The following is a 27,578-nucleotide window of genomic DNA, read 5'->3' as shown; positions in this document are numbered from 1 at the left end:
GTTAGTGTTCACTCAGCATCCTGCTAATGAGCCACCTGGATACATTTATTTCCCTTGTATGGAGTTGTGTTTGGATTTGTATCTTTTTACAAGACTAACAAAGCAGAACGCTCTTCTATGATGTCTGGGAATTCACTTGTCTGATGTTTACTTACACTGTAGGTTTTATGTTGTGTAACCTATTATGCAACTTGGATTTTCTCCAAATGGGATTTCTGTTGATTCAATCATGCAAACAAGCAAGATCCAACATTGTGTGAAGGGTAAAAATTATCCATGGAATCTGCTTACCTTTAAAAACAAATGTTAAAAATAATTACATTAAGTAAAATACAAACACACCAAAGATATTAAAAGGCACAATATGTAGGTATCTCCGCTAGAGGTTTGCTTATTAAAAGCAATAACAAAAGCGTAGCTTGATGACACCATGAATGAGAGTGGTATCATGGGAGTTGTCATCTTCACCTCAACAGCCGATGTAAAACAATCGGAGTAAAGTTTTATTAACATTACAAAGATATGAAGGAGGGCGAGGCAGAGATCCGTGGGAGTGGAACGAATGCTAATGAGACACATGAGCGACACACTGGTCTCGAGTCCCATGAGGAGCTCCAGAGCTTTAATTATGCTTATATGCCGCTGTCGGCTGCTGCTGCTCCTTTGGTTTAGTTGTTTTGTGTTTATTTTACAATTAAAATTACGTTTAACATTTGCCGGTTCCCGCCTCCTTTTTCTCTGAACTTGAAATTCACATTATTTTATTTCACTCTAATAAAACTGCCACAAGTGCTGTATTTCTACTCATGCAGTCACTTTATTTGACGAATTAAAATTGTGAGGTAACGCAGCGCGGTTTTAATTGGTCAAAACGATCATACTAAAAAATACATTTGAGTGTGTTGACAGTTACGTTACTCTACTTGTTCCACACTGCAGTAATCTAGATTTATATGACGTCACTGATAGGTGAACCAATTACATAGGCCGTTACACTGGTTAAAACTGTGGATGTTTTAATCCAAAAATTGTACATACATATTGTGTCTTTAAGCATTTACTAATCATCACTTTACCTGGACACAAACGCAGAGAAATCTTTAAATTCAACACCATCCACAACAATATTGAGCTCTGTAACTCTCCTGAGAAGAGCATCATCCTCCTGTAAAAAAATACTGACTGTTAAACAAGATCATAAATAATCTCTAGCCTTCACTTGGTCAGGTCTGCATTTACACATTATTAATTTACCTGTCATGAGACTGAGGGCTATTGGGATTTCCGTGACTCTCTCCCGGAAAAATCTTCTTTGTTGTTAAGACTGTAACACGAATCTGCTTTACATCTCTTTATGCTTTAAACAACGGGTCAAGTTTATTCTCCACTATTCTCATGGTAAGGATGAAATTGAAATAAAACTTAAATTTTACTGAGACTCTATATTTAGTTCAAACACAAATAAAACCACCATCTTCAGAGACACATCTTGATCTTTCCACAGGCTGCCAGTTTAAAATCACATTTTTTAAGAGTGCCATCAATCACCAACCAACAATTCTATTCTAACTGATTTAATGCACCAGTGTAAATGTTTGCTCCAAGGAGGTGTCTCAAAGAGATGAATTTATGCTTGTAATGAATATTTTAGAGAAGCAAGCAAGAAGAACTACTTAAACTATAAATGCTTAGTCTAATCCATAAGAGAGATTTTAAGACCTACAGCATAAATCTCTGATGTTGAAATAAAGTCATGGTCAAAATGGAGGCGAGCTGCCCTCTAGTGTTGAGTAAAATAAAATAAAAAGGTATAGACTTCACTGGTTGTAATAATCTAACCATGAAGTGGATGGAGTTTAATGTTTGTAGGTGTTACGTGAGAATCTCAGTACTTAACCACGTTTTCTGAAGAAAAATGTAATGGTGCTTGCCAATACAAAACGTTATGATGCTGATCACTTACCTCACTTCTCAACAAGCCACATGATTTGACGCATCATACAGACATGTGAAATTTGGGTTGTGGGTTTGTTTAAACCTTTAACCATAAGTATGAGCTTTAGTAAAGTACCACTAATAATTAGAGAATAATACCAAATAGTAACTGATATACAGCATTTTAAAATGTACTTTGTAAGTGTTATGGCCAGAGCTTTGTTGCAACCCCCCCCATCCCCCAAAAATATTTAAACAAATGATCACTCGAGTCCTAAAGTATGCAATCATTATACACTCATCTGACAGGAGGATTTCAAATACCCAGGTTTGTGAAGAGTTATTCATTTTGCGTGCATTTTGAAAGTGCATTTTATTTAATAAATAATACTTGTGTTAATACTATTAAAGGCAGGGTAGGTAGAAATCCCCAAAAATACTTTTTTCCAAATTTGTTTAAACTGTCTTTATATATCAATGCATAATTAAAATGTAAGTACTCTGGAAAAGAAATTATAAAAATCGAGTGTCTGTAGTTCTCTCAGGACTGTAATAAACACAGCTCATTATTCCATTCGGGACGAAAGAAATGATTGGCTGGGGCGACTGTCACTCTCCCTCGCTACCATGGATACCACCTCTGCTGATACAGGAGCTGCCCAAATGCGCGCACCCGTTTGAAGAGGCACGGAAGCTAGTAATAACGATTATGGCAGAGAAAGAACAGTCAAAATTCTCAGTACCTGCATATAGAGGCAGCGAAGTCAAACAAGTTAAAAAAGGAAGACAGTATTTGAAAAGGCTATGAACAAAAAGTATTTGGATAAATAAAGATATCATACGAGAGTCAATATCGGCGGGCTTTCCAGCGGTGGAGACAACTGAGGGATCTCAAGGGGCTGAAAAGTGACTCCATGATGGCTTTATTTCTGCTGGACAGGTAATCTTGCAGTTTCATTTTGAAAAAACTTTTTGCCAGAACGTGAAAAAACTGCCTAAACTTTGTTCATATGTTCACCGTGAACTCTACCTGCTCCGTTTTTTCACGTTTGGTTTGTTGTTATATGCTCTACATATGTTTACCTATGTCTTTATGTTGTATCTGCAGTGTTGTGCCTGAACGCGTTCATTGAACGATAGTTTATGAACTCGTTCATATTTTAGGCGAACGTGAACTGAACGTAGGCCTACTGTTTTACTGCCTGATGAACGTTATTATGAACGCATTCATTCTGGTGACTGTGAACGCACGCTCTCTCAGTTTAACTTAGTTCAATAGGGTGCCAGATTTCTATAGTCTTCCATGCGAAAACCCGGATAAAACACACGTAAACAGTCCTTAATATGTAGCGAAAAAAACACCCAATCTGGTAACACAAGCCACCAGTGTCGCACCGCACCGCACAATTCGTCATCAAAACAAAAAGCAGCATGTAGTCGACAAAGCAGCGAGGAGGATCGTATTATATGATCAGTTTTAAGACAAGGTCGGTGAGGATGGGAAAAATCTTACATTTCTGTGCAAACTTTGCCCGCCGATAAAATAATTGCTGTCCGTGGTTGTATAAGGGTTGTTGTGACAATAATTAAATAAAAAAATAGCTCGCAGCAACATATGGAAAAAAAAGAACTATGAACTAGTTCATTTTTTGGAACCGTGAACGTAGTTCAAAATTGTGAAGTATGAACTATGAACTGAACTAGTTCATTTTAAAATTTGTAAACTGAACTTTTCAAGTTCATGTAGAAAGTGAACTTTCCCAACACTGTGTATCTGTATGTGTTATACAATATATGTTGTGTGTGTTATATTATCTTGTGTCTGCAATGCAGTTGTGAGAAGGTGTTTGAGTGTATGTTACTCAGTTTATCTGTAAACAATCTTATGTTATGAATCTTACAAATTCACCTTCATCACAGTGTAACTGATAGTAACGGCAAACGTGTATCAATGAAGCTATTTATAGCTTTGCCTTATATTTAGTTTGATTCCGTTACGAGCTAGTAAAATATTTTAAACTTTACCAGTATCGATATGCGAGCTTGATAATGAGTAATTAACATGGCTGTTAGTGTTTATATTCATACTGATAAAGTTAGTTATTTTATTACTTGTGATTCTGACATGATGTCACTACATGCACTGCGCTCCTCTGCTCGGCACTGGTAAACGCGTCCGACTCTTCCAGCTGAGCGAACGGCTGGGATCGGGCGTTCATGTGTTTTGGGGGCGTGGTTTTGGAAGGAGCCGAGAAGGGAGGGGGTGGGAGTTAATGGAATAATGAGCTGTGTTTATTATAGTCCTTAGAGAACTACAGACACTCGATTTTTATAATTTCTTTTCCAGAGTACTTACATTTTAATTATGCATTTATATATAAAGACAGTTTAAAGAAATTTGGAAGAAAGTATTTTGGGGGATTTCTACCTACCCTGCCTTTAAGTGCAGGCATAAATACTTAGTGATTTCTTTGTACCTGAATCTCAGTCACAGCAAATTCAACCTGGAACAACAGTACACTGCAGTGACCTGCAAGTCTGAGCTGCTGTACAAGTTTTCTTTCACCTGAAGAGACAACAGAAGTTAATAACACTTAATTGCTTTTTTATAAATTAAAATGATAAAATTGTTATAAATTATTTTGTATTTAAGAGCACAATTTCTAAATATGCCTGTAGGTCTGACAAGTTAATCTCACTTTTGTGTAAAGTCTTCACAAAACACTCATTGAGAGCAATCCCGTTTATTTCCGTCTGTCGTCTGAGGTCTTTCTCCAGTTCTCTGACTTCCGTTTGGAGTTTCGAAAGAGCACGTTTATGTGATCCTCCACCTCCTCTTTCCTCACAGACTGACTTTCTGAAAGAGAAAAAAAAAAGGCCTTGAAACTTCAATGTAATTATTTTAGTCCAATCCTCAAGTGAACCATTTTCATTGAGGTTCTCCAACAAAGATTTTCACACCACAGGCAGACAGGGTGTTTATTTTTTGTCCATTTTACAGTTTCCGCTGCTATATGATACTAAACAAAATCCAAAGAAATGTGCTAACAGTTCCTCTTGTAGCCGATCCCCATGCTGTATGAAAATGGACCGTAAAGTCTCCTCCTGTTCAGCCTCCAGCATTTCAATTTCCTCCTGGAGCATCTGGATCTCTTCCTCATATGTCTGCTCCATGATCTTCATCAATCTACTAAAAAGCAATTTATGAAAATACATGGAGAGAAAGTGAGAGTAACTACATGATACACAATAACGTCATAATTAATATAATAACATTATGTAAACATTTGCATGCCCGTATTTTTAATATGATGCAAAGGTTATAGTTAATCGGCTCAAGAAACAAACCTTAACATTTAATTTATCTAATCGATATTAATAACATATTTCAACAAAATATATAACATAACGTTACGTAAAGTAATTTCACAGCAGTTTAAGTCAAAAACGCTTTTATTTAAGTACAAACGGACAAATAATAACGTTACTACATTTATAAGTAAATTATAAACCTTTATATAGTTTCATAACGATTTTTTGTTGGAGATCAGATGACAGTAACGTTAACGTTAACTTAGCTCGATTTGACAATAAAACATAAGTTAACCATCAATCAGAAGAGATTTCCGCGATGGTACAAATCTATTTGTAATGCCTTATGGACTTTAACACCTCATGTAGAACTATAAATCAACCTTAAAACCGAATGTTTAAAGGAATAAACTTACTTTAATATAGTCCTGAAGGTAAACAGCTCGACTTTATGATTCTGACGGATTCAACTATATCCCGCGTCAACGCGGGACATACCAAATGAGAACTGGATGGGTAAACCATGTCCAAAAACAGCCTAAAACATTTGCATATTCATCTAAATAGCATTATTATGAGGCTAATTGGTTATAAGCCCATTTATTATTGCGTGTAATTCATTTTGTATAGGAGATATTGGACATTTGTCAAATACTGATAATCTTTATTCAGTGAGTATATTTAGCAAATGGAACTTTCCATAACGTTGCGTTAGATTCCCAAACGGAACCAAAGACACGTCCATGGTATTACAGCGGAACAGTTACAGTGTAACATTAGAATATACATGTGAATCTTTGGCATGATCGTAAGTGTGTTTTGAGTTTACATTAATACTATATTCTAACTCGGGGAATATTTTAGGAACTCTTTAACTATGTAGGTTAAAGTATGGCATTGGGGAAATTAAGAGCTTACAGTTTGTACTTCTGTAATAATCATATGTTCATGTGTCTCATGTTTTTAAACAATTTACATAATTCTAAAATTGTTGTAGTTGTATTTTTTTGCTATACAGTTCAAATATTTTTTTTTCATTGAAAAAAATTCTGCTTACGTTTGTGTACAAGGCAAATAGTAAAATTTATGCTGATATACATTTAGTTCTATTTAGTTATACGCTTACAAGGTGGATATTATATACAAATTATATTGAATAATTTATTCATAATATTGAATAATTGTAATTAAAGAATCTTTAAAGTGGTATGGATAACCAAGTTTTGCGATGCCTCCTTGAGCAACAATTATTATTTGTAACGTTTTGTGATAATTTTAATTGTCTGCAGTAAAGCTGTTCATTGTTCCTGACAAAAATCCAAGTAGTTCTTATGCCTCCCAGCATGGTCTGCTAGCCGCACATTTCAGTTTTTTTCCCCCACAATGGTTATATGAAATTGAATCCAGCTTTGTTACTGTCAAGTCTTGTAGATTGTGATAATTGTATACTATGCATGTATCTTTTAAAGTCTGCCTTGTATGGAGACTTCTGTTTAGTTATGTGCTTTTGATGATTTACAGAAGGGTTTGGTTTCGTGACACCTGGCCATGAAGCGATTGTACATTGGAGGTCTCGGCCACACAGTGTCTGAGAAGGACCTCAAAGACAGATTTGGAAAATTTGGGGATGTGTCAGATGTGGAAATTATCAGAAGGAAAGATGAGCAAGGTAGGAATTCTGATGAAAACCAAATGAACTGATTTAGAATTTCTTTCTTTTTTTTACATTCACTGGGTACCCATTCAATATTATTCAGGATTTGTGCGTTATCGTTGTGATCTGTTTGCAGGATCTCCTCTGAAGACATTTGGCTACATCAACATAAACATCACAGATGCTGAATACAAAAGATGTACATGAATTTGTTTAACATTCAATTTTACTTAAAGAGTGTTGCTGTGTCATGCATAAATTCAATCTGTGCATTTGTTTTTTATACAGGTATAGGTGTCTTAAATAAATCCACATGGAAAGGTGGAACTTTGCTCATTCAGCTGGCAAAGGAAAGTTTTCTACATACGTAAGTGTGTGTGTGTGTGTGTGTGTGTGTGTGTGTGTGTGTGTGTGTGTGTGTGTGTGTGTGTGTGTGTGTGTGTGTGTGTGTGTGTGTGCGCGTGTGTGTGTGTGTGTGTGCAAATTTTGCTATATTATATATTTCTGATTTGCTATACACTGCAATCCTGTTTGGATTTAAATAGGCGGATGCTTAAGATTAAGAGTCTAAGATTGGATCATTATTGCAGTTTCTGGCATGTTATATGTTTGGGAACAGCTTTTCTAACTATAATTGATGGAGTGTGTAGCTTTTAATTTCTTAAACAACCTTGTAGGAAGACACATCATGGCTATATTCCAGGATGACAATGTCAAGATGCATTGTGAAAGAATGGTTGCGAAGGAGCATGAAGAATCACTTTCACACATGAATTGAGTATAGACCTTAAATTCATTGAAAGTCTTTGGTATGTGCTGGAGGAGACTTTACAGAGTGCTCGACTCTTGCATTGTAAATACAAGATCTTGACCAAAAACTAATGCACCTCTTGATGGAAATAACATCACAACATTTAAGGTCTGGACTCAGAGGTGCCATTTCATGTGTGAAAATTATTCTTCATGCTCCCTTCAAACCATTCTTTCACAATTTGAGCCTGACGAATCTTGACATTGTCATCCTGGAATATGGCCGTGATGTATCTTCCTACATGGTTGTTTAAGAAATTAAAAGCTACACACTCCGTCACTTTGGGTTGGAAGAACTGATCCCAAACATAAAACATGCTAGAAACATAGTCCTAAATGCAATAATGATCCAGTCACAGACTTTAAGTCTACTTTCTTTTTTTTTGGTCAGACTTGCTGAAGAACGACAACAAATTGTTGAAAAGACCAATACCCCAAAGATCATCCCTCAGGAGAAATTAGTAGACTCACTTAAAGCAGCCGGTGTTGAAAATTTCCACATGAAAGCTGCTGTTCCAGGGACTGAAATTCCTGGGCATAAGGTCTGTGTCCATAATTTTGTTTAGCCAGGAACATTTGTCAAGTTGTCAAAATGGCCCAATGCTGATTTAGCATTGGTTTTGTGTTTCTCCACTCTTCCAGGATTGGGTTGTGAGTAAATTTGGAAGGGTCCTTCCTGTCCTGAATCTCAAATGTAAAGGAAAAAGCAAAATATCCTTTGTGTTACTATTCTATTGTTTTAAGGAAGATTTACTTAAAAAATACAGATATGCTTGCATGTGTAGAAGTGCCCTTTTGCTTGTTTCTTGTTTTGCTTGCTAAAAACTTATTTTGAAGTCCATAATCTATAAACAGCAGCTGCAATTTCCAAGCCACATTTTTGCATTGAAAAGGGTATTATTAATTTTTTTTTTTATGTCATTTTCACTTTTTGTTGTCTGATCATATTGGGGGTTTTTTTTTAGTGCAGTGTCATCTTTTTTTCAAAGTTGTAGATCTGGGATCATAATACAGAACAAAATGTCATGGTTTCCGAATAATTCAATTCAATTCAATTCAAATTTATTTGTATAGCGCTTTTCACAATACACATTGTCTCAAAGCAGCTTTACAGAAATTGCATTTCGGAAATGTACATAGAAAAATACAGTTAGTTAATCAAGTATTAATTTATGGCATAACATATCGCCGGCTTTGAGTCGTCTCTTCACAGGCGTCGAGTCGTCTCTTCACAGGCGTTGGGGCATCTGAAGTCTCCGTGAGAGGCTGGATACAAACTGGAGCTGACGAACGCTATTTACCTCGGGACTAGCGTCCCGAGATAACAGCAGAAAGGCAGATGGGAAATAATTAGCATAGCTGATGTTCATAATGTTAATGCATTCGAACTGATTCAGCAGTATCAAAGGTTAAGCATTAAGTGAATGCTTGGTTAAAGAGATGCGTCTTTAATCTAGTTTTAAACTGGGACAGCGAGTCTGAGTCTCGTACAATATCAGGAAGGCTATTCCAGAGTTTAGGAGCTAAATGCGAGAACGCCCTCCCTCCTTTAGTGGACTTAGATATCCTAGGAATGACCAGAAGCCTCGAATTTAGTGATCTTAAAGAGCGCGATGGATTGTATGGCGATAGAAGGTCTGTTAAATACACAGGAGCTAAACCATTTAGGGCTTTATAGGTCAGTAGGAATACTTTGTAATTGATACGTAACTTAATAGGTAACCAGTGTAGAGATGATAAAATAGGTGTTATATGATCATATTTTCTTGATCTAGTAAGAACTCTAGCAGCTGCATTTTGCACTAACTGTAGCTTGTTGATTGAGGATGCAGGACAGCCAGCTAATATAGCATTACAATAATCTAGTCTCGAGGTCATGAATGCATGAACTAACTTTTCTGCATCAGAAACAGATAGCATGTTGCGTAGCTTAGCAATGTTTCTAAGGTGGAAAAAGGCTGTTCTTGTAATATATGAAATATGATTTTCGAAAGTCAAGTTGCGGTCTAGTATAACACCCAGGTCTTTTACTGTAGTGGATAAAGTAACAGGACATCCTTCTAAATTAAAGTTGTATTGTAAGGGATTTTGTGGGTAGTTTTTTGGACCAATAAGTAGTACCTCCGTTTTATCTGAATTTAATAGCAGGAAATTACACGTCATCCAGCATTTTATATCATTTAGACACTCTGTCAATTTAGATAAGTTAGTGTTTTCATCTGGTCGTGATGAGATATATAATTGAGTGTCATCAGCATAACAGTGGAAATTAATTCCATGTTTTCTTATAATATTACCAAGTGGCAGCATATATATTGAGAATAGCAGAGGGCCTAACACCGATCCTTGCGGCACTCCATAGTCTACTGACGTTATCTTTGATTTTTCCCCATTTAGACAGACAAAATGGTAACGGTCTGATAAGTAAGATCTAAACCAGTTCATATAGAATAGTTCATAATCTTCCCTTAACTCTTGAGTACATCTTCAAGTATGATCCATCCAAACACTGCCATAACATCAAGAGACTGGAGACTGCAGACGACGTCACGTCAGTGTCCAAGCTGACATGGGAGATGGAAGGTGGAGATGATGAAATCAGTAAGAAAAGGAGAGGAGAGTTTCCAAAGCAGAAACCGTGTCCCAAAAGATCTAAAGTAGACTTGAGTTCATTCCTTAACAATGTGGCTCAGAGCAATAGAATTAATGCGTCTGCCATTGGAAACGAGAACAAAACAGTGATCCAACAAAACGGACCCTCAGGAAAACAAAGACCTGTTGTTAAAAAGCCAGTTTGTGTTTTGAACAGTGATGCTGACTCTGAAGACGAAATCAAGATCTTGGTTTCTCAAGAACATTCAAAGAACCCAAAACAAACCTCTGCAGAGGATGACGATGACAACCTGGAGGTGGTGGGGGATGATTTTGTTGTTAAATCTAATGCTTTCTGGGGCACAGCGGTACAAGATGGTGAAAAATTGCTACTAACTACTTCAAAAGAGGATGAGGATTACGATTCAGCGGACACAGATGAAATACTAACCAAGAGAAAGACCCTAAAAGCACAAGTTGACCAAGATTCCCCAAAAAAATCCAGTAAAAACAAATCTTCATCTGAATCTGATGGTGGTAGCGATGATGTATCTGATGATGATGTTAGCATAGATTCTGAATATGAAGCCATGATGGGGAAATGCTGCCGCTTAGAGCTCTCTCTAGCAGACTTGGAGCAGCTAGCTAAAAACTCAAAGGTGATTTCAGATGATGAAAGTGTAGAAGAACCCAAAGAAGAAATCAAGACCCCAAGTGCACGACTCAAAAGAAGAGGTATTAACCCTGAAGATATTCTAGCTTCGCTTTTTAAAGGCTACACCCCTGACAAAGAAAGTAAGAATCAGGTGACCAAAGTATCTCTTCCAGCTTTCATTGGAACAAAGGATCTCTTTGGAGGTCCAGAGCCCATCTTGAAAAGAGTCGCTCAGAGTATTGACTGTGAATCTCCTAAAAGACTCAAACAAGACCTGAATTTGAAAGAACGAAGCATTTCAGAAGATACAAGTCAACCACCGTTTTCAACCCATTTATCTCAACAGAAGCTGTCAAATTTAAAGGTACACTCAACCTCAAAGAAACTTGAGAACCAATCATCGGAAGATGATTCTTCTAGTGAAGAATTGGAAACCAGCGAAGACGGCGGCGAAAGTGCTGAAGTCGTCACTTTTAAAACATCTCCAGCGACACAGTCGGTAGGTAGCATCCCTGAAACCAAACTGAAGACTGTAAGCTCTAACAACTCGAACACCCCAATCAAACCCATGCAGACGAAGATCTCCAGATCTTCCAGTAGTGACTCAGAGAGCAGCGAGGAAGAAGATAATGAAGATATTTCTGAAGTCATCACTTCTAAAACGTCCTCAGTGACACAATCAATAAGAACCAACCCTGAAACCAAACTGAAGACTGTTAGCTCTAACTCAAACACCCAAATCAAACCCAATAAGACGAATCCCTCCGGATCCTGCAGTAGTGACTCTTCTAGTGAGGAATCAGAGACTAGTGATGATGAGGAGAAGTCCAGACCTCAGCCAAAGAATTCCAAACCAGTTGATTCAAAGAAAGTTCAGGAGAAAGTTGAGTCGCATCCAACAGTTCTTCACTCAACTGTCATAGACGCTCAGAAACAACAAAAGGACAACCAGAAACGTCTTGCGGCGCTGGAGCAACGACAGAAAGAGACCGAACAGCAGAAGAAACTCATTCAGGGGGCTCTTTCCAGCGTGGTGAGTAGAACTATTGTACAACTCTTCATCGTCCGAATATGGTTTATATGAGGAAAATGCTGAATTTTAAGGGATTCACTATGCATCTGTGCCATATTGGTTATTGGTCTATTTTAAAATTGAATTTTTTATTTATTTAGCAGATAGCCTCGTGGGCAGCGCCTCCGGCTCACGCACCTTTCACGATACCAACCCCACCCCCCCTCATTTTTAATTTGTACATTATAATGGTTTGATGTCTAAATTCACATATAAAATTTAAAATGATTAATTTTAGTTTTAAGTCTTTTATTTAAATGTATTCACACAAAATAGTATATCATTTTAAACATAATAATAATTGTAAAAAAAAAAAATGAAAGATTTTTCAATCACATGACCTTCATCAGCTTACAAACATTGTTTGACTTTAAAGTTGTGTGATGGATACATAATAAATAGATAATTTTAATTGTGTTTTTCAAGCTTCAGTAGTGTGCAGATTTTTTAAATTTTGTCTTAAGCTTTTCTACTCTTTTGTTCATTGATTTCATTAATTTTTGACTGGCCTGAATATTAATATCATTGCATCCTTAATTTTAAAGTAATTTTCTTTGAAAATCGAACTTGTCTTTTAGTGCCACTTACTCCAACATGATCTTTTTCAGGACAAGGTGGAAGCGAACAGAGGCAAACACATTGTGTTTGATTCTGATGAAGAAGAGGACAAAACCACGAACAAACCAGAAGAGCAACCAACAAGCCAGAAAAAAAGCCTTTTTGAGGATGATTCTGATCCCGATGATCAACAAGCGTCCACATCAAAAGAAAAGGCAAATATGGACCAAGATTGGAATTAGAAATTGAACTCTTTGAGTTGTTCTTCATGCTCTTTGTGTTTATTTTCATCATAATTCTACAGGAGAACAAAAAGCCAGGTTGCAACAAGTTGTTCAACAGTGAAGATGAGGATGATGGTGCTGAGGATGATCGTTTCCAGATAAAGCCTCAGTTTGAGGGCAAAGCTGGACAGAAGGTTTGGATTAAGACTATCTTTCAGGATAGAGATTTTGTTTAGTTTGTTTGAAGTCTCATTCATCTCTCTTCATTTGTTTTCAGCTCATGAAGTTGCAGGCTAGATTCGGAACAGATTCGAGATTCCAGATCGATTCGAGATTTCTGGAAAGCGACGATGAGACTGAAGAAAAAGGTAACTTGTGATTTATTTGAGTCTGTTCTTGGACCTAAATGTGGTTGATGCAAGAATTATTCAACGGTTTGAATCTTTTAAACTTCAGATGCCGCGGCTCCAGAAAATGAAGAAAAACAACTACTTGAAGAGAAAAAAAAAAGTCTAGACATCCTCCAGAGCATTTTAAAAACAAGCATACAGCCTCAAAACACCAAAAAGACCAAGACATTCAAGTATGACTTTGTATTCAGATCTTCTTTCCGCACACATCTTTTTTCTTCATATGTTTTTTAAAAAGAGTTTATGTACCTTTTTTGTCTTTGCAGAGATGTTTCGAGCCTGCATTACGACCCAACACAAGAGGAACACGCCGCTTTTGAGTCCAAGATCGAGCAGCCGAAGAAAGAAAGGTATTATTATGAACTCGATTTTAGTTAACTTTGCTCCTCATGGCGTCATTTAACATTTGCGTTTTTGATGTCTTACAGCAAAGCGGCAAGACGAAAGAAACGTGAAGAGGCTGAAAAACTCCCCGAGGTTTCTAAGGACATTTACTTTGAGGTGGCGGCGGATTTGAAGGAGGTCTTCGGGATGTCCAAAGAAAACCAGGATGAGAAGGAGACGGTTTCATGGGACAAAGAGGCAGAAGAGACTGAAGATATAATGACGCCAATGGAAGTTTCCTTCACTTCTAATGTTGAAGCCTATGAAGACACATCAGCCGGATTCAAGTTCTCCTTCTTTGGCGAGGACTCCGCTGCGGAGACGACCACTAAGACAGGTGCATCGATCATTTACATCGAATTCATCTATTTTTATTATAGCTAGATCATTGGATATTGGTTTTCGCCATTGGTTTATCAATCGTTTTCGTTCAGGATTGCTGTTTGTGTTTATTTATGCAGCTTATTTTTATTTTATTGTTCTGAAATCACTTTTACATTATACCACATTTAACAGTTTTATGGCCAAGTATAAAATAAATTACTGTATTTTTTGGACAATCAGACGAGTACAAAATAGAGACGTTAAAAGGAGCCAGGTTCTCTTGGCAAGTGGACCCTCGTTTCCAGGACAGCAGTTCAGACGAGGAAGGCGTGGACGAGGTTGAGGAGGACCAATCCGCTTCCAGCAAAATCACAGAGTAATTATATTATGATTTAAATTTTAATCTATTTGTTAATCTTTTCAAATATGTTCCTTGTAGAACTACAACATCAAATACTTGAACATTAAATGAAGTACAAATATAGAAGATCTTGCTCTCTTTCAAGGCCTCTAATCAAACAAGAAAAAAGCAAAGGTTTTCATACAGCATATTTATATAACAAAATATCGATATTTTCGATTAAAGTGTAATTTTTGTGCAGGGAACCAACACCATCAAAAAAGAGGTTTTTCTTTTTCTATCAAGATGACGAACGGTTAAAAGGTGAGATTTAAACTGTTTTTCTTTATTATAGGGTTCATTTATAATCCTGACAAGATGTTCATGATTAAATAAAAATGTTGACAAACAAACTATAACAGCAGCATATTGGATGGATTATTCATGCCTATGTGTGGGGGGGTAAATTAAAATGGATTTTTATGTTTTTTTTAAATTGATGTACTTTTTTGCCTTTAAAATGATCTGCATATGAAATCTTTTTTATTTTTTCATCAGAGGGGCCAGGAATGTTCTGTAGAAGCGGAAAACTTGGAGACCAGAGGGAAGCCTGGGAAGAGAAGAGGACGTCACTCAGAGATGTACTTTATTTGTATAATTATTTATATGGAAAAAAATGGATAATATAAAATATTAATTTCACTTCAAACAAAGCTAAATGCATCCTTGTCCCCTCCCACATTAAACTATGTACTAACTACTATTAGAATATAGTATGTACATATTGTTATTATTAATAATATGTGCATTATATGAAGAAATATGAAAAAGATTCTGGACTCCTAGTTTACCATATTTTAAAATAGTTGTTTGACATTTGAAAGTACTGATATTTGTTGTGCAGTTTTTATTTATGACATGAAGTTACAGCTGTTTTTCCCCCAACAGGAGTGTCGCAAGAAACACAGAGATGCCAAAAGACGCCAGAGGCCGTCGCTGAAGACCTGAACAATTCTTATGGAAAACAGGTTTTCAGAGACATAGTTGCACCCATTCATATTCTGTTTAATAGCTGTAATTTATTCTTCAAAATAACAGCATCTAATGCATATTCCCTTTGTATGATTGAAACATGTTTTTGATTGAATAAATGTTGGTTTGCACCACTAGAGGGTGGTGTGATGATACTTTCATGACTGTTACAACAGGCTTCAGTGTTTGTTTTCATTCCTCACTCACTTTCTCCAAACCAAAGAATCAGCACACAGAGTTGTTTTGCTTTTCACGTTTGCTCGTGCCGCAAGATCATTTAGTACGCTCTGCCCAGAAGATCATACAAATGTTTCATGAAATGATAGGACACTTTTTTGTGGTTAAAGCCATTCTTGCATCTAGTTTCTCAGGAAGTATTGTTTCTTAGCTGCATTTTACATGTGGGGAAAATGTGTGTTTGTATGTGTGAGGGTGATTGAGAAAACTCTTCGGACTTGTCTAATGATAGTGACATTTGACCACTAGTGTTTGTTCTTACCCTTATCTGCAGACTCAAGCAGTTTCCACTAACTTGTGCAAAAGGGCCTTTAAGATTTCTTTATTTGATTAAAATATTCTTCAATTGTAATAATTTGGGTTAAAATTTGCATAAGTGTACAAGTAAAATATATATAACTATAGGTGTTGCCAACGGTCACTTTTTTCCATTTGTAATCACTTTTATTTTGCTATATTGCAGTTAATTGAAATTAGAATAGTGTTTGTGGGTGGATTGTAGCTTGTCACACTCTTTAGTTACACAAGTTCAGGTCAGTTGGCACTGGAAGATGTTTAACGTCAGTCTGTGCGAAGGCCAAGAATTAAATATTCAAGTGCAAACATCTCACACGGTTATTTTCGTCTGCTGATAAAACCCTTAATAAATCTAGAGGAACCGTTTGGCTCTGTCCAGCTAGTGTGTGTGTATTCACAAATATCATTGTTCCATTGACTTTGTGTTTGATTGACAGTGGTTTTGATCTCTATAGGCATTGTGGCACGTCCGTAGGTCTGAACTATAGACATGAACATTGTGTAGTAAACAGGAACAGGACGCTGCGGTTTCCAATTTCACTGTGACATCACAGCTGGTGTCTATAGCTCATGAAGGAATGGAGCAGCTGTTCTGCAGTGACATAAGTCCCCTGAAATTGTCATTTTGTTTTGCTAAAGAACTAATATGTCCTTTTTTTTGGCCATCAATCTTTATAACACGTATTAACTTGGGGACTTTCTAGAGAAAATAAAGTGGTACTGTCATGACGCCAAGATGTTTTGGTAATACTTTACAAAAAGCTTTCATGTTATTATCATTAGTTAAATAAACTAAGAGTAATACTTACAAAAATTAACCACGATTTTATTGTAGTAACAATGTTTTTTTGGCTGACTGTTTACCTTTTGTTTATCCAGTTTTACTACAAATACCATGGTTTAATTATGGTTAGTGAAGCAAAACCATGGTTAATTTGACATTACCATGGTTTAACTACAAATAACCATGTTTTTTTTTGTTTTATTTGTAGTAAAACCATGGTTAATTTTTGTATTATTAATCTTAGTAAATGATAATCTCAATTTACTAACACTTTAAGTTCCAGAGTTTATTACCTATTATTAACAAAGGTTAAAAAATGCGAAACATATACTGCTCATTGTTATTTTATGTTAGTTAATGCATTAACTAATGCTAGCAAATTGGACCTGTTTAAAGTGTTACCAATGTTTGATTGATTTTTAGTATGTTGTTAATGCTAAGATGTTGAATATGCTAGTTAGCATGTCGCCAGTGTTTCAAAAGAGCCCACAAAAATTGTCTGTGATTTTCTGGTGTCTAATTATTGCTTGATTTCATTCTTCAATGTATGTTTGTGGGAATATTTTTCAACCCGTTATAAAGTAGCACATCTCTCCTAAAAAAAACACAAACATCTTTCATGACTGTATGAAAATATAGGGTTATTGAGTTGCTATATGATTCTGTGGAGATTGTAAAGTTCTTGATGTCACATACAGGTTCCTCTGATTAGCATTTTGCTTTCTGTGCCATTTAAAGCAGCAGTAGCCTAATAGATTGTTTTCTAAAGAGCTAGCAAATACAGTTCTTTGTGTAAGTTAAAATCACTCTCCAATGACATCAGGCTGTGAATTTTTTTTTCTTTTTTTTTCTATATTTTTAAGATCTGATCTCACATTTATAGTCCCAGGCACTTTGGGTTGCTTACTGTAAATGCTAATATGTGAATGAAGGGGTGGTAAACCAACAGCTGTTAGCCAATTCATTCTCCATTTAAACATTAATTCAACACAGTCAAGTTCATTTTAAAGTCCCTTCTTTGTTTTCTCACCAGTTAACTTCTGTTAGAAAAGGTTAGCAAGCTGTTTGACTGAGATGTTGGAAGTTTTAATTACAAAGGGAGGCTTATTTCAGAGTAGGAAGGAACCAGAATGCGCGATGGTTTGAAATATTTACACTTTACTTTGTAAATTCCAATCATAGTGCGAATAACTTCCACGGTTACAGTGCGCTAGCCAGCTGAAAAAGACAGTCATGTGACTAGCCTGCGCCTGACTAGAATAACAGCCCTTCCCCCAAATGACACACAGACACACATGCCTGCAAGTGTAAAGGTTTTACACATACATTGAGCTGCTTTGGACCTTGTTTTATATAAACATGCAATTAAGTAGATGTCTGGATTTCTTACAGGTAAAACCCCTAAAATGTTAGCTTTAGCCTTTCTTGAATGAAAGTATTGAATTTAGCTGCAGTGTCTGCAGCAACAGATGCTATTGCGCAACACTTTGCAATGAATCCCTGTGCATTTACTATGAGATAAAAACTCTCAAAAGTCTGTATTTTTCCATACTTTAAGGTCTTGTGTGTTTTCCCGCCAAACACTCCTCCCTCTGTTCCTCAAATCCCACCCCATCCTGCCCACCAACTTCTCAAAGAGGACTTGTTTGGATCTATAACTATTACTGTTCACAACCAGCGTAGGGGCTCAGATAACATCAGCGTCATCCATGATAGGATGGGGCTAATATCTTCAACGGCCATTTCAAAGGCTACTTGCTCTCTGATTGGCTGTTGCTGTAGCTAATCATGTTAGTGTGTGACAGCAAGAATGTACACAGTCTGTTTTTGCACTGAGAGAAATCAAAATCTCTCTCTCAACCCTCAAACTGTTTTGGCACAAAAATGAAATGGGGGGGGGGGGGGGGTGTATAAAAAGAGGGAAAATGGATGCACTAAAATTAGCAGCATTCCAATATGCTTGTTGCAGCAAGCTGAGGTTTATTTACTCAAGGGCTTATAGTTAGTTAAGGGGTGTGTCACATGTGTGGTGGAACTTGTTGCACATTAACAGAAAAGCTGAAAATGTAAGTTTAAAGCTTCAGTCTTTGTTATGTGTGAGTTGTAAACTTTTACTGTATTATAACCAGCTGGTTTGTGAGCATTTAAAATGCACGTTTTTATGCCAATTTACTGTGCAGACACCATCATAATTTTTGCTCTTTTGTCTGACTTTATGATGATCATCATAATTATTTAAAGCATCTGTTTCCTGTTGGAGAAATTACAGATGAGTCATTTAGAAAATGCCTTAAATATCCAGGAACCACACAAACACCTTTAGTGAAACTATTTACATTAAAACCAGTTAGTGAGCAGTAATGTGCACTATATCTAGATAGGGTTTAGAGTAAATCAAACTAAATATGAGAACCAGTGATGCTTCATTTAACACTGTCTATAGGAAAACACCTTGAAATATTGAGGATTCACCTAAAATTCTGTTCATGCCGTCAGATTGTTTCCTTGGAATCATAGCGGTTAATTTATAGAAGTGAGAATCACAATATCCATAAAATGACGTCAACTGTATCTGCAGCTGGGTAGAAAATCACAGAGGGAGAATCCAAAATGGCAGCTTTGCTTCAAGGCAGTGTTACTCATTGTTAAAGTAATTGTTTTGGTAACTGAAATAAACTAAAAATTCTATTTAAATAAAATTTTAAATTAAAAAATGTAAAAAAGGAAAAACTTGATCTTAAAGAAAATTAGAAATGTTGCCTTGGCAACTAACTGAAATAAATTAGAAGTTTAGTTAATATTACTAAAACTGAAATAAAAAAATAATAAAATGACAAACACATTTAACAAATTGACTACAATTAAAATGAAAATATAAAAGTAAAAGCTAACTCCAAAAAATAAAAAAATACCATAATATTCTAAAAAATACAACCCAGGTACAGTTATAATGAAGGAATTTTCCGTATTGATTTTTTTCACAGCTGTTTTATCAGTATATGGATTTGTGCATTGCACTGGGTTTTAAGGTAGAAGGAAATGTCCATAAAGTACTAGGTGGTAATTTTCTGACAGGACGTTTTCCACGGATTTTTTTCTTGGAGTGTATAAATAATAATGCATCAGGAAAACCAGTCCTGTTGTAATGTATAAAGGATATGTTCTTGGACACATGTTTTAACAGAAGTCATATATTTCTTAATCAGTATTCATCCTAAACCATTACTCTAATATTTAAGAGGGGATGCCCAAAGGTTCCCAAATTTCTTCATCTTTGACAATGAAAAACCACATTTTGCTTTCAAGAGCTGCTGCATTCTGACAAAAACAGTCCCGTTGATCAAACCCCATTGCTCAAACCACTCCAGGCTGACAGAGACCGATCATCTGCATGAAACCAGGCCGTTTGTGGTGCATGATTTGCTTTATATTGGATGTAGGAGGCCCTTTATTGTTAGAGACGTCTGTGAAGGAGAAGAGAGGATAGAGGGAAAGGGAGGGAGCGTAAAACATGAAGTGCAGCCTTTGGGCCTGTTAGGAGATTAAGCTACGTGCGAGAGGAAGAGAGCTAGTCAGCGGGAGGGAGAGAGTCGATTGCGATTGAGTGCTCTCTTATATAATTATCTCGCTGAATAATCCTGATCGCAGTGTCTTTAGCAGCGGGGGAAGGGAACGGACTCGCATTCACAGTCTGTGGGTCATGCCTTCACCTTATCTGCTGTTTGCTCAATGCTGCTTTTGTTGCTATTTTAGAAAATCAGATCTGCTCTGCGTGAATGTTGTTGAGCTAAAATAATTCACATTTACAGCTACATACATGTATTTGACAGACACTTCTATCTTAGTGTGACCACAGTGCATTCGAGATACATTTTTACCAGTTAGCGCTATAGCATTTGAGGCTATGCTACATTGTGAGCATAATCACTGCTAAAAGAGTTGCTAGCTACACTCTTTATCCATAAATATGTACCTTATTGCTTAAATCAAGAACTTTTCATCTCTACACAACCCAGAAAATAAGTCTAGCTACTGTAGCTAAACTTGCTAACCTTCTTGTTAAAGAGCTTTGTGCACTCAGGATGTTTCAGGCTGACAAATTTTGGTATGGTTAAAACACTCCACAACCTGACAGTATGCTAGTTGTGTGAGGTATTGATAACTTGCTCAGCAGGTCAAACAGTTGTGAGTCAAGCTGACATGCCTTTTGGTCTTGCATGTCATGACATGTCATAAGAAGAGGACACTGCAAAAAAGGATTTTCTAACTCAGTATATTTTCAGTCTAATTAGTTAGTAATTTTTCATAGATAAGTGCAATAGAAAAAGCAGACAAAATACTAAGTAAGAACATAATTTTTTACAGTGGGCATAATTGTGCCCCACTTGCACCTAAAGTTTTCAACACGGGTCACAGATTTGTTTCTATAGCAAAGGCCTTTGAGAGGAACCCATCCCCCACAAAACACACATCCACACCAGCCCTCAACTGTAATCAGGCTCTTGGACATTTAAAGGTATAATGCACATTTATTTTGGATGTATGAATCCATGTAAAGTTTTTCAGTTTTCACTGTAGTATTTGCCTATACAGATTTTTTTGCATTCCCCTGTCCAAACCATTGATGGAATTATCTGTAATTAACATTAGCAACCAAAGTATAATTAATAAGGGTTTACTTGGCATCAGTTTCTACAGTGGCTCATTTTGATTTTAATGATTTTAAACACAAACTATATATTTTGCCAGTGACAAATGTCAGATAAATGTATATATAGATTTCAATGAGACATGCAAAGTGCAGTAAAACTATTTGCACTACTAACCAGTGTGTTTATAATTATGACAAAGGATTAAATAATATGATAACAAATAGCATAAAGGACTGTTTTGAATAACTAACAGAACTGGAAGCGAATGATGCAGTGTGCTGTTTGCGAATATAAAAGTTCTGCAAAGTTTTAACGATCAAAGACAAAGTTATTGTATTCTTAACAACATACAGCGTCCGAGTGCACTACAGACTCAGTTTACATGTGTCTCTAGTCCAGCATCTTCAATGTTTCACCCCTCAAAAGTTATGGAGTGCCATCCACAGGGCCACAGACCTTTAGCCTGCTAATTAGCTGCCATTTAGCTCAAAAACTAGCTGGGGGCTCACCTGCTGTACATTGTCTCAATTTAGTCCGGGCTCAGGGTCCATAACCCGCAGTAAAGCGGAGTAGATCTGCCTCAGGAAAAAGCTAGTCAACACAGCTAGTGCAGCCAGCCGTCAGCTGACTAAGTCAGTTAGTCGGCCTCCATGTCTGGTCTCTGTTGGTAGTTAGCCGCAAAGGTCGCAACCTCCTCGGGCGAAGCTAGCTTCTTCTTAGCTCCATTGGGTAGTGTAATCTGTAAGGGGGCTGGGAATAGGAGAGACAGTCTGAGAGACGGTCTGAGGCCCAGGTTGTATAGCGTTGACATGGCGTCATGGTACTTAGCATGTTGCTCGAGGACCTCCGGTGTGTAGTCTTCGTAAATGTGTATCGCCGACCCTTGGTATCGGAGATCGCCTCGTCTCTTGCGGGCTTCCCGTACAAATGATTGTGTTCTAAAAGAAAATTGATTCTGAACTGCCGAAATGAGTCCTCATCAATTCTAGTCTCAGTTCCTGTTACATACCTACGTAATAATATATATATATATATATTTTTTTTTTAAATAATGCCAGCCTATGGTTTTTATTGGCTTGCCCATGAACAACATCTACTTTGTTGGCCTCAGCTACAACAACTCTGTAGTAGCTGAGGCCGGTAAGAGTTTGATTCGTGTTGTCAACATGTCGAGAAGACACTGTTTTCAGTGCTGTGAATCCACTTTGCTGCACTTCAAAAGGAGGAGAACTTAAGCTGGAATTGAAACAGAAAAAACGATGCCATCGTTACTGTTCACTGCACAATTGCTGAAATTCAGGTATGTAATGGCGTTTCGTTTCCGACACCTGCTGTAAGACCAATCGACCAATCACAACAGACTGGGCTGTCTGACCAATTAGAGCAGAGTAGACCAATCACAACAGACTGGGCCATCTGACCAATCAGAGCGGAGTAGACCAATCACAACGGACTGGGCCATCTGACCAATCAGAGTGGAGTAGACCAATCACAACAGACTGGGCCATCTGACCAATCAGAGCGGAGTAGACCAATCACAACGGACTGGGCCATCTGACCAATCAGAGCAGAGTAGACCAATCACAATGGACTGGGCCATACGAACCAATCAGAGAAAGGTAGACGAATCACAACAGACTGTGCCATCTGACCAATCGCAGGCTTTCGGGAGGAGGGTTTTAGAGACAACTAACTGTTTATATTGCATATATTTCACTATATGAATATGAAATACTTTTATGAAAGATAAATAAAAGGAGAACAAGGCATGTATGGAGGGTCAGGTTTGACATCACGTATGCTTACTAAAATTCTTGCTTGACTGTTAGCAGTCATTATCCTGTCTTTCCCCTCCTCCTATACCCTCATTATCACATGATCAAGATCTTCTGCTTCTTTGGAAGTTGAATCCAAATTCTTCCTTATTTCAGAGTTTCAATTTGATTTCAATATCAGAATTCTATACTTCCTTTTTAGAACGGTTATCAAAAATGACATTGACAGAATGTTTATGGCCTGAAATAATGATCTTTTTTATTAACTTTTAAAAGTATTCCATGTAGTTTTTGATCAGTATGAGGTCATAAAACCAATATGAGGTCATAACAATTATACACAAATTATAAAGATTATGCAAGACACTGCCGAGGCATGTAACCTGTCCGTTTACAGTGTGGGAGCGTCCTTTCTAACTCTTTATCTAAATGTTATATATTTATTTGACAAAATGAGTTTGATGTTAAACCATTTCATTTACTGATTAACTCCTCAGCCAACCTTGATGAACCACAAGACACATTTGATCTGAACACCTTAAGCTCTGGTCAAAGGGGCAGCTTTGCCTCATTCAACACATGTACGCCCCTGAAATCTTGTTCCTGGCATAAGGCAATTTTAATCTGCGTGTATTTGAATAGAACAATAGATTTAAAAGTTTTATTTTATGGTCTGAGAAAGTTTTCTTTCATCAAGGTTTAGATTCAAATTGATATTAATGTTTAAGCGTGCATTTTTAGAAGCTGTAACTGTAACATCAAATTTCCATTTTTATTGACAAGAGTAAATCTGTGGAAACCTGTCAAAAACATGCCCATGCCACATTTTGTCACAAAAACAAAGTTATATTTTGCTTAAGGAAAATGCAGCCTGTTCTCGGACCGTTCATTTTTTTTTTTTTTTTTGCATTATTTTCATGACAGTTATACATATTTTTATATAGTATGTATACATATTTTCATATTGTATTTGTTATACTGTCTTTTATTTGTGCAAATTGAAATAAAACCAATGTAGGCATATTTATTTTTCATTTAAATAAAATAAAAAAATAAAATAGCAACATGTTAAAAAACATGTTTGTCATGAAAATAACAAAATATAAAAAAAAAATCTTCATGATCCTCAATTTCCTTTATGCAAAATATACTTATTTTAAAATAATATAATATATATTTTTATAAAATGTGTTCTTTGTATTCTTTAAAATGATGAGGTTATAAATATTGCAAGTAAAATAAATTATTTAAAAATGGTTTTAGATTCAAGACACTCCTGCCATGTCAACTACCCAGAAATACTCCTAAAATCCATTTGAAAGTCTCTTTTCCCATCTTAGTGAAGTGTTTATTTCTTTTATCGGCAGTTAAAGGGCTAGAAATGGAGTCGGGGGATTGAACATACAATCCTGTAGGTTTGGCTGGAACAAGTCCCACTACGATTATCTCACATGCAGTTGGCAAGCTGTGCAGGAAAGGGGCTGAACCGCTGTTGATCAAAACACTCAGGGTCTATTCATGAGAAAGATTTCATCTCAGCCTTTTTATTGAACCTTTTTGCATTTTTATTGACTAGCAGGGCTTTAAATTTCCTTATTAACACATCATACACAAGACTAAAGATGATAATAGGTCTCATTGTGTGCTTCAGAACGGAAACCCAATTAGTGACCGAGATTATACGGTTATATAGAGGCTCTTTTGCACACACACCTTGTCTCATGAGCATTGCTATTGTTCTTGTGTCAGATCTTCAAGAGCCAGCACTGATGTACAAGAAGGGTGTGTATGTGTATGCTGGAAAGAAGAAAAGGTGCTTCCTAAATGTTACGCAGGCTTCATATTTCTGTCATGCGTCTCCTTTCATGACCCCAAAATATTTGGATAATGCCATTCTGTAAAATGTTGTTCGGTTTCAACAATGCAACTGTAAATGATGCAAAGGTTGTGAATGATCATCTTTGACAAGTCAATCTGATATTTGCAGGTTATTATTCATTGAGCAAAACGTATCCAAAATATAAACAGTGAATAAAAATATATAGACAAAGTGTATAGCAAAATGACAATTTATTATGAAAAAACATTCACATATGGTTTAGTTTTGCAGTACAAACCGCTGCTGTTTGTCATGAGTGATCAAATGATCTTGATGGTGATTGGCTGGCTGGTCTCACTCCTACTTTGTGAGTGTAGGACTCACTCCTACCCCCCCCCCCCCCCCCCCTAAACAGACCAGTCGTAATACATCACAGAACAAACAAACAAAACAATGTCTTGTCACATTGCAATCGACAGATTCAGTTGTGAAAAACAGTTCAGAAACCACCGTAGTGATGATGTAAACGTGTTACCTGTGGCAGGTGTCTAAATACATGGTGCCACAGTGTCACAGAATTCCTTGAAGTCCCTTTGCATGAAGCCTTCGCTTTGCAACACGTCGTCTTCTGATGGGAAATATTGCATGCTTTCCTCTTGATCGAAGCCAAAGAAGGGGAACGGCTGGCATTGCTTCATCTGACGTGCGTAAAATGTGGGTGGTGAAGACAGATCTGGACTGTCCAACAGTGCGCCTCTAGCGTTTTCCAGCACACCAAGGTACGAGTCCATATCCGCAAAGTCCATTTCGCAGTCGGACCCGCTGTCTATGCCAACTGAGTCCGATCGCATATGCATCATCTGATATTTCTCATGCATGAGGAACTGGTTGGTGTTCCTGGGCGCCCTCATGCCAGGCGCTCGGTTGCCTTGAACATTGGCAGGACGCAATGAGACCACAGTGGTAACATTAGACCACCGAGGCGGTCTCGCACGATTTCTGCGCATTTCTGGACAGTGCGCCTTTCTTCCTGGCCTCCTTCCCCATTTGTGCCACTTGTGTTTACCACCGCCGTTGCTTCTCCTCGAGTTGCTCTTGTGTTTTTCTGTCTCCTTGATGGAAGGTCTGTTGCCGTAGACCTCCCATTGGCATATCATGCCCCTTCCACACATTTTCTCAGTGTCTAGCATCAGCTGTAGGGCGCTCTCACATAATCTAGAGGGCAACAAAGGCTGTTTCTTCTCCTTGATTAGGGGTTTTGGTTACTCGTGCCTTTCTACACGATTCACCCCCTCAGTCGTCTACCTTTTTACTATCTTTTCCGATTTTTTCTTTGTCACTGGCTTTAGATGGCACATAGCCTGGCGCAGTGCCCTCTGTATAGGCAGCTTGACTCGCGTGTGGCTCTGATCTGAGATCAGTCACACCCCTCCTCAGCTTTTCCGAGTAACCGGTGTCTTTTTGCCTCAGATTAAAAGCAAATGCGTTGTTTAAATGTCTGAAGAGTGTAAAAAAATATGTTTTTAGTTTGTTTTACTTTTGGTTAAATGCCAACAAACTACTCTTTCTGTCCGTACCTGACTAGCGCTTGTCTCGATATGACAGTTGACATCTACAGAAATCAGCGTCTGGTGTGATATTTATAGTGTTGGGGCGCTTCAAACCCCATCGAAAGCATAGGGGCGTTTCATTCTTTTTTGAGGTAAAGTATTTCAAATATGCCTGTAATTGTATTTAACAACATCCTATATATGCTACTTTATACTTATATTTTAAATATTTTAAAACAACAACATCAAGAGTGCCGACAACGCCGTTATTTCGTATTCCGAAAATGTTCCCCCTCCGCGATATAAATGGTTTGTTCCTTCTCTGGGCGTCTTCGCAGCTGCTGTTCCAGGATCAGTTTTTGCTGTCAATCCGCGTCATTTTCACGTATGGACAAGAACGCTAATCTGCCCCTAAATCAGTTGAGAAACGTCATAACGACAAAGAGAGCGTATACGTGATGTATGTGGAAGATGTGAGGACAACAAACTAATGGCTGTCGTATGAACGAGTAGTTCTCTTTTTAGTCGTTATGTTTGTTTCTCCGTTCTCTTTTAGGCTATACAGGAAAACGCTCTCTCTCTTTCCTTATTAGGATATGAAATACACTATATATGTATGCATATGAACACATTTTCTGTTTATTTATCCATACGACTAAGATTTTCCATCGATGTGGCATTTATTGTTTAATCGAGAGTCTAAAATGAGTGAACCGCCTGAACAATAAGCCTACTTACTATTTTGTAGTAGGGACACAATCACTAAAATGCTTAATTTATGACCTAACGGCGCATAGGCTACAAACACACTTTTCTTCTTCCATTCGACCAGCCTCGTCAAACCTTTGAAAAACAAACAAAAAGGAAAAGGCACTTCCTCCAACGTTAGCGGAGGATTAAAGCATTGATTTTCTGTATTAAACCCTCATCGAGCTCGACGAACCGAGAAAAAGATGGTTGCCTTCAGCCTGAAATGAATAAATAAATAAATGAACGAGTGAATGCATTCAATGCATCAGTGATTACACGAGTGAGTGAGTGAGTAAATGAACTCCTGGATGAAAAGACAGACAGACAGCCGGATGGATGAATGAAACGGAGATAGGAGTAGTATATGTTAGTTTATTTTAGATAGATAGATAGATAGATAGATAGGTAGATA

The 27,578-nt window shown here is 37.1% G+C and overlaps 3 protein-coding genes across 6 annotated transcripts in view; 1 reads left to right on the top strand and 2 right to left on the bottom strand.

Moving 5' to 3' along the window:
* The window catches only part of cenpp (centromere protein P), a 51,091-nt gene extending 45,346 nt beyond the window's left edge, over window positions 1-5,745 (bottom strand). The window contains exons 1-5 of one of the 2 annotated variants that reach the window (XM_077226047.1): window positions 5,664-5,745; window positions 4,985-5,122; window positions 4,635-4,792; window positions 4,413-4,501; window positions 1,077-1,165 (exon numbers count right to left, since the gene is read on the bottom strand). In XM_077226047.1, the coding sequence (XP_077082162.1) occupies window positions 1,077-1,165; window positions 4,413-4,501; window positions 4,635-4,792; window positions 4,985-5,118 (470 nt within the window). In that variant the 5' untranslated portion in view covers window positions 5,119-5,122; window positions 5,664-5,745. Of the gene's footprint in view, window positions 1-1,076; window positions 1,166-4,412; window positions 4,502-4,634; window positions 4,793-4,984; window positions 5,126-5,663 lie in introns of both variants that reach the window. The other variant, XM_077226046.1, reaches the window with a different exon arrangement.
* A 214-nt stretch (window positions 5,746-5,959) lies between these two features.
* nol8 (nucleolar protein 8) lies at window positions 5,960-15,472 on the top strand. Of its 3 annotated transcripts, none has more exons than XM_077226037.1 (17): window positions 5,960-6,055; window positions 6,769-6,916; window positions 7,038-7,100; window positions 7,190-7,268; window positions 8,103-8,253; window positions 8,354-8,422; window positions 10,195-11,991; window positions 12,639-12,803; window positions 12,893-13,006; window positions 13,090-13,180; window positions 13,269-13,395; window positions 13,489-13,572; window positions 13,651-13,943; window positions 14,171-14,306; window positions 14,533-14,594; window positions 14,829-14,911; window positions 15,219-15,472. In XM_077226037.1, the coding sequence occupies exons 2-17, from the start codon at window positions 6,796-6,798 to the stop codon at window positions 15,276-15,278; spliced, it is 3,495 nt and encodes a 1,164-aa protein (XP_077082152.1). In that variant the 5' UTR covers window positions 5,960-6,055; window positions 6,769-6,795; the 3' UTR covers window positions 15,279-15,472. The 3 variants fall into 3 exon arrangements, with proteins under 3 accessions (XP_077082152.1, XP_077082156.1, XP_077082153.1); XM_077226041.1 differs by having other exon boundaries at window positions 8,354-8,431; window positions 10,204-11,991; XM_077226038.1 differs by having other exon boundaries at window positions 5,989-6,055; window positions 6,772-6,916; window positions 8,354-8,424; window positions 10,197-11,991.
* A 9,796-nt stretch (window positions 15,473-25,268) lies between these two features.
* Window positions 25,269-26,493, bottom strand: LOC143735786 (uncharacterized). The gene has a single exon (XM_077226035.1). It carries the CDS (start codon window positions 26,054-26,056, stop codon window positions 25,415-25,417), a length of 642 nt encoding a protein of 213 aa, XP_077082150.1. The 5' UTR covers window positions 26,057-26,493; the 3' UTR covers window positions 25,269-25,414.
* Between the last annotated feature and the right edge of the window lie 1,085 nt (window positions 26,494-27,578).

This window comes from Siphateles boraxobius, unplaced genomic scaffold (genome assembly GCF_051911475.1).
Source record: "Siphateles boraxobius isolate OS27281-9 unplaced genomic scaffold, OSU_SipBor_1 13, whole genome shotgun sequence".
Lineage (NCBI taxonomy): Eukaryota > Metazoa > Chordata > Actinopteri > Cypriniformes > Leuciscidae > Siphateles > Siphateles boraxobius.
The sequence above is the reverse complement of the archived record's forward strand: the minus strand, read 5'-3'. Positions and strand labels throughout refer to the sequence as shown.

Coding starts and splice junctions, on each gene's coding strand:
- nol8 (XM_077226037.1), top strand. CDS start 6,796: ATGAAGCGATTGTACATTGGAGGTCTCGGCCACACAGTGTCTGAGAAG. Junction 7,269..8,102: donor AAGGAAAGTTTTCTACATAC/GTAAGTGTGTGT, acceptor TTTTTTGGTCAG/ACTTGCTGAAGAACGACAAC. Junction 8,254..8,353: donor CTGAAATTCCTGGGCATAAG/GTCTGTGTCCAT, acceptor CCACTCTTCCAG/GATTGGGTTGTGAGTAAATT.
- LOC143735786 (XM_077226035.1), bottom strand. CDS start 26,056: ATGCTAGACACTGAGAAAATGTGTGGAAGGGGCATGATATGCCAATGG.